The sequence below is a fragment of the Daucus carota genome, chromosome 8 (genome assembly GCF_001625215.2).
Source record: "Daucus carota subsp. sativus chromosome 8, DH1 v3.0, whole genome shotgun sequence".
Lineage (NCBI taxonomy): Eukaryota > Viridiplantae > Streptophyta > Magnoliopsida > Apiales > Apiaceae > Daucus > Daucus carota.
Window position 1 is genome coordinate 32,858,779 of NC_030388.2, and position 13,512 is coordinate 32,872,290.

General features: G+C 36.6%; 4 protein-coding genes across 5 annotated transcripts; 2 read left to right on the plus strand and 2 right to left on the minus strand.

The window, feature by feature from the left end:
- Positions 1-208: 208 nt before the first annotated feature.
- Positions 209-2,511, minus strand: LOC108198861 (4-coumarate--CoA ligase-like 1). The gene is made up of 6 exons (XM_017366636.2): positions 2,041-2,511; positions 1,366-1,947; positions 1,068-1,266; positions 827-972; positions 675-742; positions 209-590 (listed from the first exon to the last, which is right to left on the minus strand). Exons 1-6 carry the CDS (start codon positions 2,443-2,445, stop codon positions 335-337), a joined length of 1,656 nt encoding a protein of 551 aa, XP_017222125.1. The 5' UTR covers positions 2,446-2,511; the 3' UTR covers positions 209-334.
- A 1,699-nt stretch (positions 2,512-4,210) lies between these two features.
- LOC108199752 (F-box only protein 6) lies at positions 4,211-8,581 on the plus strand. 2 transcript variants are annotated; one of them, XM_064082848.1, is made up of 3 exons: positions 4,405-4,548; positions 6,305-6,387; positions 7,042-8,581. In XM_064082848.1, exon 3 carries the CDS (start codon positions 7,139-7,141, stop codon positions 8,297-8,299), a length of 1,161 nt encoding a protein of 386 aa, XP_063938918.1. In that variant the 5' UTR covers positions 4,405-4,548; positions 6,305-6,387; positions 7,042-7,138; the 3' UTR covers positions 8,300-8,581. The 2 variants fall into 2 exon arrangements, with proteins under 2 accessions (XP_017223202.1, XP_063938918.1); XM_017367713.2 differs by lacking the exon at positions 6,305-6,387 and having other exon boundaries at positions 4,211-4,548.
- Positions 8,582-8,854: 273 nt separating this feature from the next.
- Positions 8,855-10,595, minus strand: LOC108199753 (uncharacterized). The gene is made up of 3 exons (XM_017367714.2): positions 10,459-10,595; positions 9,510-9,666; positions 8,855-9,125 (listed from the first exon to the last, which is right to left on the minus strand). Exons 1-3 carry the CDS (start codon positions 10,459-10,461, stop codon positions 9,079-9,081), a joined length of 207 nt encoding a protein of 68 aa, XP_017223203.1. The 5' UTR covers positions 10,462-10,595; the 3' UTR covers positions 8,855-9,078.
- Positions 10,596-11,196: 601 nt separating this feature from the next.
- On the plus strand, positions 11,197-13,014 carry LOC108197385 (nuclear transport factor 2B). The gene is made up of 2 exons (XM_017364991.2): positions 11,197-11,608; positions 12,730-13,014. Exons 1-2 carry the CDS (start codon positions 11,312-11,314, stop codon positions 12,802-12,804), a joined length of 372 nt encoding a protein of 123 aa, XP_017220480.1. The 5' UTR covers positions 11,197-11,311; the 3' UTR covers positions 12,805-13,014.
- The last annotated feature ends 498 nt before the right edge of the window (positions 13,015-13,512 follow it).

Sequence of the window (13,512 nt, forward strand, 5' to 3'; positions counted from 1 at the left end):
ATTCATGCCTTGTTCAATACAAAAACAATGACTCGAGTTGAGGTTTAGTGCAGGTCTGAGAGAGTCTGCTATAAGAAAATATTGCCCAGCTCTTAATATTAGCGTATTAGATTCGATATTTCGTTCCCAGATATGTAGATAGTATTTTTTTTTCCGCCGTTGTTGTAGATTATTTACCAAAACAAGTGAAATCTTGGGGCTCAAGATATTCGAATAATACAGTCAATGATTCATTGTTGATATTTATAATTATTAGGCCTGAATATAAAACATGGTGATAATGAAGCATACAACACTGAAATGTTTGGACAAGTCCTCTATCGTTTGTTAATAACTAGAAAGCCCCCTTGCGAGTTGTTGTAGGGCAACTGGTCTTGATCGTTTGGATCATCTTATCTTTGATCACCCTTCTCATGATCTTCCCCGACGACGATTTGGGAATCGAATCCACGAATTGCAGCACTCTGATTTTCTTGTAGTGCGCCACATTTGAGGCCACGAAACTCATCACTTCCTCCTCACTGTCTTTTGCTTCTTTGTTCATCACCACGCAGGCTCCTGGTATTTCCCCTGCTTCCTCGTCTGGTAACCTGCATACATAATTCCAACATTTTCGATATCATAATCAACTCTTCATTATATATTATTTGCAGAGTCTGGAATCGAATAATCACCCCACAACTGCAGCATCTTCTACTGAGGGATGTGTTAGAAGGATGCCTTCTAGTTCCGCTGGAGCAACCTGCAGTAAACCACAACTGTGAAGCTTTTCAACCTATTATTTTGAGTTTCCCATATTATTTATTTGAATACTTGACAATTTTACTTGAAATCCTTTGAATTTGATGAGCTCTTTAATGCGATCTACGATGAACACATCCCCGTCATCATCAATGTAGCCAATATCACCGGTGTGTAGCCACCCGTCTTTATCAATGGCGTGTGCAGTTTCATACTCATTCTTGTAGTACCCTGTAATGTAAAAGGCACATGAACCAAATTAATAGTTGATAACTCCACCAGATTTCCTAGTGATTAATGCTACAATTTGAGATCATGTATGTTACCTTCCATCACGCATTGGCTTCTTACACAGACCTCCCCGGGTGTGTTTTGAGGGAGGGAATGATTCGTATCAGGATCGATGAACTTTACTTCCAAATTAGGAAGTATAAAACCAACCGAGTGCTTCTTTGCGATGCCATGGCCTTTATTAGGATCTCCGTGTGTGAGTGTAATGCAGCTATGTTCTGTCATTCCATATGCCTGGTAGCCAGAGGAAAGATCACTTCAATCATTTGAATACTGAATACGGGAAAGAAAGGCAAGGAACACGTAGAGCACAGTTTACTTTCATTTTCATACCTCTTGGACTACGACATCTGGGAATTTTTTCTCAAACTCAGCAAGGATTTCTGGAGCTAGAGGTGCAGCAGCTGTCATGATAGACCTGAGCTTCAGCTTACTAAGATCAAATTCATCCACAATGGGGTTTTTAACCAATCCCAGGATGATAGGTGGCACAATTGGCGCGAAAGTGACTTCATATTTGATCAGTGCATTCAGAAATGTCCGTAGCTCGTACCTGTTCATCACCACAACTTTCCCTTTGTTTCTTAGTGCAGCACAACAAATTCCAGTAAGGCCATATATATGAAAAAACGGTATAAGGCCTAATGTGGTGACATTTCCCACTAGTTCCGGACCTACACTGAAGAGTGTGGAGCACAAATTGGCAACTAAGTTGCGGTGGCTCAACATGACACCTTTGGAGAGCCCTGTGGTGCCTGATGAGAATGGCAGGGCACATATATCAGATTGTTGCACTTTTTCATTCATAATGCTATCGCTTGCTCGCTCTGCTGCATCAAGCAATTCATTCCAATATATGGAACCTTCTACGCGTTTTTCCCCTACTATAACATTTGGTAGTCCCAGACTTTTCACCTATTATTCACAGCATTATATAACTTAACCTAAAGGCATAACATATTATGTAATTTGAACGAATGTAACGATTGCAGAACTATGGCGACGTACCTTTTCATATGTTGTGGCATCGGTGACAATGGACTTGGCATCTGCAGACTCAGCTTGTTTCTTGATTTCAGACACATGTGAAGCTGGATTGGCGCCCGAAACAACGCCACCAGCAGCCATAATTCCCAGAGCAACAATTGGATACTCGACGATGTTAGGAAGTACAACCATCACAACATGTCCCCTCCTAAGGCCAAGTGACCTCAATGCCTTGGCAAACCTCTTAACATCTCTACTAACTTCACCATACGTATATTCTTTCCCCGAAAAAGCATCCACAAACGCCACCTTTTCGGCATACAATTCAACATCATGTAGCACAAACTCTGGCAGGGTCATGTTATCAGGAATCGGAACCGCTGCATATCGGCTTCGAAAAATATGTTCTTCATGATTCGATGCCATTTTTGTTTGCAGATGAATGGAAAGCACGGCATTTGACGGTTTGGTCTTATAGGAGATTAAAAGCAAGGTTTCATTCTGGTTTCACGGATAATACATGCATTTTAAGTAGGTTTTAAGAAGTTGATCACTCTACAAAGTGAGATTATCATGAAGCATGCTTAGGTAAGAAATGGGTGAGGCATCTTAAAGAACGAGTGCTTATCTAGCCCAACATAATTTTTTCATTTGATTACAAGTTGTTAAAACCTTTCTGCAATGTGGTTTGATTTCATAGTGCTATTGGGCTTTGTTGTTACTTGTTACTCCCTCCGTCCCCCTCAATTGTTTACATTGGTGGGGGATACGGAGACCAAGACAATATATGAAAAATGAGTAAAGTTAGATGAAAAGTGGGTAAAGTGGTGGGACCCATCAATATTTAATAATAGATTTGAGATAGTGGAGGAAAATAGTGGGTGTAATAGTAGTTTTTATTGTTAAATATGAGATAGTGGGGGAAGATAGTGGGTGTAATGATGAAAAAAACTTACTATTTATGGTAATGTAAAGAAATGAGAGGGACATCCCAAAATAGTAACCGTAAAGAAATGAGAGGGACAGAGGGAGTACCTCCTAAGATAACATGACCATATTGGTCCTAATTAAAATTAGTTTTTCGGGTCTAAAATTCACACATTTCGTACATGATCTGACAATTTGGGCTCCCAAGGATGTTAGAGGCTAGTCTTGTTTGTCTTTCATATAACTTACAACTTGGTGCAATTTTTTCCTTTCAAATGATCAGAAGTTCATGACAATTTGTCCTTTATTTTTACTTTTTTTGAGGAACTTGTCCTTTATTATTGTTGCTAAATACTCCCTCCGTCCCAGTGAGTTATATACATTGGGATTGGACACGGAGACCAAAAAAAAGTGTAAGAAATGAGTAAAGTTAAATGGAAAGTAGGTAAAGTGACGGGACCCATATATTTTTTAATAGGAGGAAGGTAGTGGGTGTAATAGTGTTTTTATTATTATAAAATAGAGATAATGGGAGAATGTAGTGGGTGTAGTAGTGTTTTATATTATAAAAAGTTGCTATTTTGGGAATGTATAGAAATGATGGGACATCCCAAAAAAGAAACTGTATAGAATTGATTGGGACGGATGGAGTATAAAACTTGCTCGTCCCCTTTTTCGTAAACATTAAACAAATATATGAAAAAAATTATTTATCTCATTAGTATCATCGAACTTTATTATATAATTAAAAATTATAAATATCCGAGAAAAACTGTTCTGATCAACAATCAACGAATTCAAATTCGGATATGAATTTAATTTTAACATTCAAAGAAATATTATATTTGTTTTAATTATTAATGTCGAATACAGTTCTAACACGACATGTAATCACCCAAATGAAAAAAGATAACGAGAAACATTCAATAATGAGCTAACAAAAAATTAGTAACATTTTGGAATAACATGAAATATATGTATATAAAATTATACCCATAAAAATTGTGAATTCGGTGAATTTTAGTGTTTCATATCGATTGAATTTGAAGATGAGGTAAGTATTTATTTAGTAAAAAAGAGGTGAAATGGAATAGAACAAGAGGAAGAGGGTGAGGTGGGTCAAGTACTAAGTAGCAATGATGGCACGAGTGGGGGATGAAGTTGCAGTAAAGAGAGGAAAAGGAAAGGAATAATTAGAATATCATAATTACTCGAACAAATAACTAGTAATTGTAGCAATAAAAAAGAAATAATAATAATAAAAAAAGGAAATAGGTAGCTTAGAGGGTGAGAAAAGTGGGAAAGGCAAAGGTGAAAGAGAGAAAAAGGGGGCATGTGAATGAAATGAAGAGACTATGCTATGCTCTGCTCTTATTATGATTGATTAGTTAGGCATTATACTTACATATACACACACAGATGAGATGGTGATGTGATGTTGAAGCAGATCATTGCTCAGTTTGACGACTTTATTCAACTCGCATCCGCCGCCGACCACCACCATTCCACCACCACCACCTCCTTTTCTTCTTCGCCTTTTCTTCTCAATATTACGACTTTTCCCCACAATCCTTCTCCTCTCCTTCACTTTCCCCGCTCCAGGTCTCTCTCTCTCTCTCTCTCTCTCTCTGAATTAGGTCTCGCTCCTTTTAATTTGGTCTTATTGTGTGTGTTTTTAATTGATATAATAATGTTATGATTCATCCATGTGTAAGTAAGTTTTAGATTCGTGTACAATCTGTTCATTTTTGGAAACGTCATTGTTTTGGAAGCTAGGGCTTATTGTTTCGGATGCTCCCTAACTAGTTATTATACGGTTTTGATTGTCGTTGTTATGTGCGCATAGCGTTAGTATGGCAGTATGTGAAATACTGAAATGCCTTCTCGCAGTACTCTTGCAAAATGTATCTGAATTGGCCAATGGGATTAGAGGCTACGTATGTGGTCTAATGGTTCACTACTCAGTTGTGCATACACACACACAGACGTGCAGCTAAAATTGACATAAGGCGATTGGGGGTTCTGAGGACAGGGGTGTACAACCATTATAAAATTGAAGTGCTGGATTTTTAGTGTTCGACTGCTAGAACTGAATTAAATTTTGTTTAATAGATAACATTGGTTTCAATACCCAAGTATAGCACAAGATTAGCATTAGTGGTGCATAGTTGTTATACCAATGTGTCTTATATTATATTTTCTCGATGACATAACACAAACTGCATATTTTTAAGACTTTCAGCAACAACACTTGGAGAAAGGAGCTTAACTCTGAATCTAACTTGTCAAGGTTTAGTAAATGTTTATTTACTGGCATCTGTATTTATATTCATCTCTATTCACCATATCTATAACTTTTACCAATTTCACCTATCTTGAGAATTTCTTTGTTTTTGATTCTTTTTTCATTTATCTGTAATCTGTAATTTATATTAATAATGATATTGTACATGTACACTGAATACATCCTGATCTACTTAGTACGGACTTCAACTTTTGAAAATTCTATCTAGAAGAAAATTAAATATAGAAGCTTACATCAGCATCTATAATTAACTACATATAGATTAGATGCACATAACCCCCAATGTAAGTGAGATAATTTTTTTTGGGGAACTGTATATGTATTGGCCTTTACAGATTAGATGCATTATATGTGGTCTAGTGGGTTGCTGCTTATGCTCTGTATACAATACACGTGCAACTAAAATTTGACACCACGCAATTTGTGGTTGGTGACTTGGAGTTGGGGGTGTACTACCTTGAAGAATTTATGTTCCTTTTTTTTAAGTTTCTGCTACTAGACCTTTACACTATTCCATGTACTATGTCTGCTTAAACTAGATATAGCTAGATCCTCAGTGGGTCAAGTAGCCAAGTTTTGCACAAGATTATCATTATTGTGCATAGATGTCGGCATATCGCATATACCACAGTACATTATGTCATGTTTTAAACTTGAATGTTATGATGCATACTGTGTAAATGACTTTCATCAATAACACGCAGAGAATAAGAAGAAAAGGAGCATAACACTAAATCTAACTTGTCAAGTTTTAGAATATGTATATATACTGGCATCTGAATTGGTATCTGCTTCTGCCAATTTTACTTTTCTTGAGAAGTGTTTTAGTTATTGATTTATTTGTGCATGTCTCTGTAACTCATATTAAGAATAGTGTTGTACATATAAACACACTAAATGCACACATGAAATTGAAAATTGTCACATGCATCTGTTGAAATGAATGTCAGCCTCTATAGCATACACAACCTAATATGTAGTTATGTATCGCCTGTTCTTTTTATTCTAAGCTATCTCCGCCATGACCTTGCCTAAAATGTTGTTTGAATTTAGAGAGTGGAGCGGAGAACTAGAGTCAGAAAATAACATTTTGGACTGGATAGGGAAGGAGTCTACTACTGCTACAAGGCTATTAGGTAGCCCTCATTTTAACATGAACTGGCTCATTATTTCAGGTCATAATAATTTGCAGCACGTTCAAGTGTTGCAATAGTTAAAATTGTATCATTAGCAAATAGCAACTCTGTTGACATTTTGATTTGTGAGTAATAAACATTTGAAAAGTTAGTATGATTCTGTTGACATTGGAAGTAATAAACATTTTAAAAAGTAGTAAACTTCTGTTACATTGCGAGTAAAAATTTTAATTACTAGTAGCAAAAAAATTTATATCATTAGACTGTGGAGATAAAAACAACTTCCAGCCTCTCTTTTGATGTTTCTGGTATTCAGGTTTGATGTTAATATAAATTTGTTTCAGCATTAGCTGACTAAATCGTTGCTGAGAGCTTACGTAATCAGGCTTCGGTAATTCTTTTCTAAAAAAATAGATAAGTTAGGTGGAGAAGGTTCCTTTTTCTAAAGAAACTAAAGCCCAATGGCGGAATAATATGTACTTTGTAGCTAAATTGATACTGTTAGCTCGTTTTATAGTTTGTTTATTTTCATATTTCTATCTTGTCAGAAGCATGAAATATCTTCCCGTGGCTATCAAATTTGACAACTTCTTTGGTAAAACGTTTTTCAATATCACTTAAAAAAATTGCGTGTTGAACTCATGTTTTTGGCAGATGGTGTTCTCTGAATCTTGATGATAGCTCGCATGAAGACGATTGCTGCAGTTTTTCATTAAGAAATGAGAAGCTTGAAAGTTCTGGAAATTTTGAGATGTTTGATCCTGACAAGCCTCCTACAAAGAGAAACCGGATGGATAGAGATAGGGTAGAACCGACTGCAATGACTGATCCTGTTGATGACATGATGGAAGACCAGATTTGGAAAGAACTTCCGGAAGATCTTTTTGAAGCAGTCATTGCAAGACTTCCTGTAGCGTCTTTTTTCCGCTTTCGATCAGTGTGTCGTAAGTGGGATTCATTGCCTACTTCTCATAGTTTCTCCTGGCAGTGTGCTCAAGTACCACAGGCTCAACCTTGGTTTTGCACTGTTACTCGTGGGAATGTAGATACTGCAGCTATGTATGACCCTGCCTTACAGAAATGGTACCATCCAACAATACCTGCTCTACCCACTAATATAAATGTATTGCCATTAGCTTCAGCTGGGGGTCTTGTATGTTTCCTTGATATCGGACATCGAAGTTTCTACGTCTGCAACCCACTTACAAAATTTTTCAAAGAATTGCCGCCTAGGTCGATCAGATTTTGGTCACATGTGGCTGTGGGGATGGCAGTGAATGAGAAATTTATTAGCAGCGGCTATAAAATCATTTGGGTTGGTTGTGATGGGGAATATGAAGTTTATGACTCCAGGACAAACTCTTGGACACGACCTGGAAGCATGCCATCCAGTATCAAGCTGCCATTATCACTAAACTTCAACTCGCAGGCAATTTGCATAGATGGTTTGATTTACTTCATGTGTTCAGATCCTGATGGGATTTTGAGCTATAATATGAAGACAGGAATTTGGAAGCAGTTTAAAGTCCCAGCCCCAAAACATCTGAGTGATCATACACTTGCAGCATGTGGGGGAAAAATATTACTTGTGGGGTTACTGACTAAGAATGCTGCCACTTGTGTATGCATATGGGAGTTACAGAAGATGACACTTCTATGGAAGGAGGTTGACAGAATGCCAAATGTATGGTGCTTGGAGTTTTACGGAAAGCACATTAGGATGACTTGCTTGGGCAACAATGGCTTGTTTATGTTGTCACTTAAGTCTAAACATATGAATCGTATAGTTATGTATGATGTGACAAAGAGGCAATGGGTGAAGGTTCCTCGCTGCGTGCTGCCTCATGGATCAAAGGAGCAGTGGGTTTCATGTGGCACAGCATTTCACCCTTGCTTGACAAATCCAGTATGAATTTGTTTTGTTTCACTTTTGAAGCACCTGCTTGAAAGCGGGTGAGATTTTATTTCACACGAAATTATATTGCAAACAGGCGGCACACTTTCACCGTTGCGTCTGCAATTATGATGGTGAAGAAAAGGTTGTTAATGGGTCTCTTGTATCTGTATGCTCTTTATTTAGTTTTCAAACATATTAAAGAAAAACTCGTGCTGATACACAGCCCTGTAAGAATAAGCAGCAAGACTTTTCCATTATTTTAATGTACGGTTTCTACATAATCAAGTTTGGATATAATCTCTGCTCGTTCTTGTGCTAGAATTTTTCATTTGGCTGTCTAGATTCACTGCTGTTGAACTTCAAACAGAGACTTCTGTTGTACCTTATATGGTACATTTCACCTCTTTGTTCAACATATATTGGGGTCAAGCTTGTATCACATTATGTGGGTGTAATTCACTTCCAAGATCAGATTCCTCATGTTAAAGCTTTTGAATCAACATATTTGTAAACAAATTCGAAAACATATGCTCAGTGCTCAGTAATCAAACTGGCGATTTGGAACAGGGGTATTCTACAATGCAGATGTTGAATTTGGGCAAAAGAAAGTGACAGAGTGAGTTACAATGACGGGTAAAGACTCTTGAAGATAAGTTTGACAAACTTCACAACAGTTCCTCTGTTTACACAACATAAAGATCAGCTAATCCAGTACATGGAATCTAGCATTTCTATGTTTGGGTAAAGTTGCTTGACATGAAGAAGCCAATTATCCAGTTGTAGCTGTATTGTTGTTAAGCCATACCCCTGCTTGTAGCTGTCCTGATTATCTGAAACAGGGCTGAAAAGATAAAGAAAAGCCTCCATTAGAATGATACCAGATTGGGGGTTGATAAAATATATGCTCGAAGGCAATGAAAACACAAGAACATGACAATGTTTGAAATCTATGTTTTGACAAGGGCTTGTACCTAAAAGAAAGTTATACAATCCACTTCAATCTAATCTTATAAATGTTAATAATCTGCTCTGCAGTACATTCTCGATGTTCAGACAACCTCTTCACACTAATATAGAATTAACTGTATGGAAGGCACGGCCAAAAGCTTAAGTGCAAGACAAGCCTTGTTGACATAAACAACAATTACTTTGTAACTCCAAGAAAACTAATGCAGAAGTAAACAATAAGTTCTTAATATCAAGAAAAGAGTCAGGTTTATCTTACATGATCCAACAACCACAAACACGAAAAACCCGAGCAAAATGGGGCCAACAGGATAGTTTCCGCCTTTCTTTGAAACTGTCTCAGGCACTGCACCTCGCTTGGTAATGTTTTTCTGAAATCGTTGCACCTTCCTATCAGAAAGTCGCTTTGAGGTCGTCTGAAAACAAACCAATTGTTAAACTATCCAGTCAGCCATCACTAGCCGTGCCCATATAATTTGTGCAAACAAAATTCCCATGTGTACTACTGTACTATACAATTGGACCTACTCAGAAGTAAAGACAATGTGCTGCTTCAAGATCACAACTCTCAACCCAAAATCATAATATATTTTCAGTTAAAAGTTTGTCAAGTTCAATGACAGCATTTGAATATTGCGGGCTATCAAAGCACCAATCAAAATGTCTTTTGCTCGACAATTAAGTAGATGTACAAGATGTAAGAATGTTACAAACTTACAGGAAAAATCTTAATGCAGGTGAAGATTATCATTACAACACAAAACACTTATTACTATATACTTGTCAAAAAAATAAAACACCTTTTGAAGCTCAACATTACAGATATGATCACCATACATCTAAAGCAAAACAGGATGCACTTATAAACAACACAAATCAATGTCTTACTTACAACCATAGAAGACAACATCTAGAATTATATCAAATACACAAAAAATCAAGTTAAATTCTCGAAAATATATAATTAAAGCACAGATTGAGATCAAAGTTGCATGTGTAGAAACAACACTAATTAGGCCTGAGGCGGCCACATGCTCTGCTGCCGGCTGCGGTGTCGGGAAATTACATCAAAAAACAGGAACGTAAAAGGTAAAAAATTAAGAGTGATCTAATTTTACCGCAATCAAATATTTATTGAAATGATTTTAACAGCCAAAAAATTATAATAAAAAGTTTGCAACATTGAGCAGGAGGATTAGAATGATTACCATGGCTTTGAAGATTTTTGAGCTGCCGCAAACAAGAAACGCCGGAGAGATTTTCCGATGTGATTTTTGGTTTTTCAAGTCACGTATTTATTTCTCAGCTTGTTTGTTCACCTGTTTTTTCTAGTGCTGTTCTGTATTGGAGAGGACACGTGTTCTTTGTACGTGGCGTGTGATGATTGGGTTTGCTGATTTGCATTCTTTCCCTTTTTATGGGCTGGTTAAGACCAAACCCCCTTTTCACAGTGTCATGGGCCGATTCTGAAGGATAGTCAGCTATGTGAAAAGTGAGTGGCCCAAACTATCATGTGATCTTTTGGCAGCTTGCTGTTTATACATGTCCAGTCCAATTGAGAGTATTATTATTTTTCCGGATCATGATGCTTATTATTATTTGTACTAAAATCAATTTACCTATTAAAAAAATAAAAAATTATAATAATTAGTTCCTTTTTTCAAAATGGTTGATATAACAAAAAATTAGTTTCCTAATATTTATCAAAATGATAAAAACATACTGCTATATTCTTTTGTGAAAATTTTGATATAAGTATTTAGGTGAAGAATAAAATTTAGTTTTACGACAAAAATGGTGAACGATTATTTGGAGGTAAATGAAACAGTACCAAAACAGTGGGAAGGAAACAAGAAAATAATAGTAAAAGGTAAAAAATCTCCCAAAAATATTAAAAAAAGAAATGAAAAAGAAATCCTTTTATTAAACGATATACACTTAAAAAGTAGCGTTCATTGCAGGCAAAGCAGCTGGGTTTGACGCTAGGTATAATAGCATAGCATACAAGCAGCTGCGGCAGAGAGAGATATTGAGAGAGAGAGAGAGAGAGAGGGGGGAGAGATGGATCCAGATGCAGTAGCGAAGGCGTTTGTGGAGCACTACTACTCAACATTCGATAACAATCGTTCGAATCTGGGGAATTTGTATCAGGAAGCTTCTATGTTAACTTTCGAAGGTCAGAAAATTCAAGGCTCTGTTAACATTGTTGCTAAGCTTACCAGTCTTCCTTTTCAGCAGTGTAAGCATAGCATCACTACCGTTGATTGTCAGCCTTCTGGTCCTGCTGGTGGCATGCTTGTCTTCGTCTCCGGTAATCTCCAACTCGTTGGCGAACAACACGCTCTTAAGTTTAGTCAGGTCTCTCTCTCTCTCTCTCTCCCTCCCTCCCTCCCTGTAGGCATTTTGTATTGTCTGATCTGTTAATAATCGTTCTCGACTTACTGTTTTAATTGTGAACTGTGCAATTGCTTTTACGGATCAAAATTAGTAGTGGCAGGGTTACACTGTAATTGAGGAATTTATTAGGCTTTATTATATCTATGGGACGAGCAATTGGTAGTTTTAACATGTGTTATTTTGAGTTTGTTTTCCAAGTGCTTATACAGATTGGACTTGGCCTTGTAACTAAGGCGATTGATCTACTGACTAGTGGATGATTATATTATCTCGAGGTCTATGAATTGCTATGTGTATCATAAATAGTTTTTATTTAGTTGTTTCAACTTTTTATTTTTTTTGTGGTAGGTCTTAGGGTTTTCCTACTTGCCTTTCGCTCTATAATGCCTTTCATAGTGCCTCATCTTTGCTAGTGCGGAGATTTTATTTGACTCAGAAAGTAGGATGGACGAGAGATGTCCCCAAATCTGCTCCCAATAGATCAAATGACTTAAAACCAACTTTTCCCTTATAGTGATTAGATGTGAAAACATCACTAAAAGCATACACACCTGTAGTAACTAAAAGTATACTCTCATATACTTTTGAGGTAAAATAGTGAAGAAGACTGTGTTCATCATTAAAAATTTTCTGTAGAAAATTTTCCTGTAGTCATGTAACCTTTTGCAGTATCGATTCAATCTTTGTGTTGATCTAGTAGCATCAATTATCTTCTGATGTTTAGAGAAGACTTGATTGAGTATAGGCCTATAGGGAATTTGTGTATGTGGTCAACTAATTTGGTCCCAATTTGTATGGTGTTTATCTATTTGATCAGATGGCTAACTTGACGGTTTGGTCTCTTGCACTTTTAATACCCTGTCCAATCTTCTTTTACTTGCTCTTTTCTGTTACAGATATATATCTATATTTCTCATTTGATTTTTGGTTTTTTTCAATTTAAAAGACATGGTTGTCATACTAGTCTCATTGATGGTTTTCAGGTCTAGAATATTATGTCTGTGTTAGGACGTATCAGTATCTTGGATTATTTTTTCTTTAGCCCGTTCTAACTGAGATTCTTGCTATCTGTACTTTCCCAGATGTTCCATCTGATGCCTACACCACAGGGAAGCTTTTATGTATTGAATGACATATTCCGATTGAACTATGCTTGAAGCTACTTGGTGAAGATCCTAATGAGTCAAAAGCCACATTCAGTTTAATATCTGTGATCAAATTAGTTTTATTCCTTATCCTGTGACTACAAAAACTAGAAATGGTGAAGATTTCAGTTTGGTTATTCTTGATGATTATTTGTGCTTATATTTTCTGTCACCGGGGATTTTACTTTCTTGATTGGATGAATGTATTTCGTTTGTTGGAAATAGTGATATACTGGTATTTGACAAATGTGGGGGGTTTCTACTGGTATTTGACAAATGTGGGATTTCTACTTTGGATCATTTACTTACAGCTGCAGAAAAAAGCAGTCGGGGGATAATTAAGTATTCTTTAAAACTGAAGTCTGATGAAGATTGATGTGGGACTGTATTATGCTATTATTACTCTGCCCAATGCTCAATTCTCTATGCTATTATACATAGTAAATAATGGATGGAAGAATGATGAAATTTTCAGTGAAATTGTAGGTCACATTCTTGCATCCCTATGCCTTGTTCATATCTGCCAATTGCTGAAGCATACTCATAAGCTGGTCTTTTTGTGGTTGCTTCTTGTGGGAATGCAGTTGGCAACTTTTTAGGGCAAAACATTAGATTGCGCAGTCACCGTTTTTTATGTTTGCAAATTGCAGCTACTTCAATAATTCGATAAATAGAATGGAGATGTCAAGATTGAAAAGGGAGCAAGATTAAGATTGTTTG

What these genes read in the sequence shown, in the direction of transcription:
- LOC108198861 (XM_017366636.2), bottom strand. Translation starts at nt 2,445, where the DNA reads ATGGCATCGAATCATGAAGAACATATTTTTCGAAGCCGATATGCAGCG. An exon ending in ATGCCACAACATATGAAAAG is followed by an intron (nt 1,948 to 2,040) that starts GTACGTCGCCAT and finishes TGTGAATAATAG; the next exon opens with GTGAAAAGTCTGGGACTACC. An exon ending in CAGATGTCGTAGTCCAAGAG is followed by an intron (nt 1,267 to 1,365) that starts GTATGAAAATGA and finishes TCTGGCTACCAG; the next exon opens with GCATATGGAATGACAGAACA.
- LOC108199752 (XM_017367713.2), top strand. Translation starts at nt 4,382, where the DNA reads ATGTTGAAGCAGATCATTGCTCAGTTTGACGACTTTATTCAACTCGCA. An exon ending in CTTCACTTTCCCCGCTCCAG is followed by an intron (nt 4,549 to 7,041) that starts GTCTCTCTCTCT and finishes TGTTTTTGGCAG; the next exon opens with ATGGTGTTCTCTGAATCTTG.
- LOC108199753 (XM_017367714.2), bottom strand. An exon ending in GTTTGTGGTTGTTGGATCAT is followed by an intron (nt 9,126 to 9,509) that starts GTAAGATAAACC and finishes TTATCTTTTCAG; the next exon opens with CCCTGTTTCAGATAATCAGG.
- LOC108197385 (XM_017364991.2), top strand. Translation starts at nt 11,312, where the DNA reads ATGGATCCAGATGCAGTAGCGAAGGCGTTTGTGGAGCACTACTACTCA. An exon ending in ACGCTCTTAAGTTTAGTCAG is followed by an intron (nt 11,609 to 12,729) that starts GTCTCTCTCTCT and finishes GTACTTTCCCAG; the next exon opens with ATGTTCCATCTGATGCCTAC.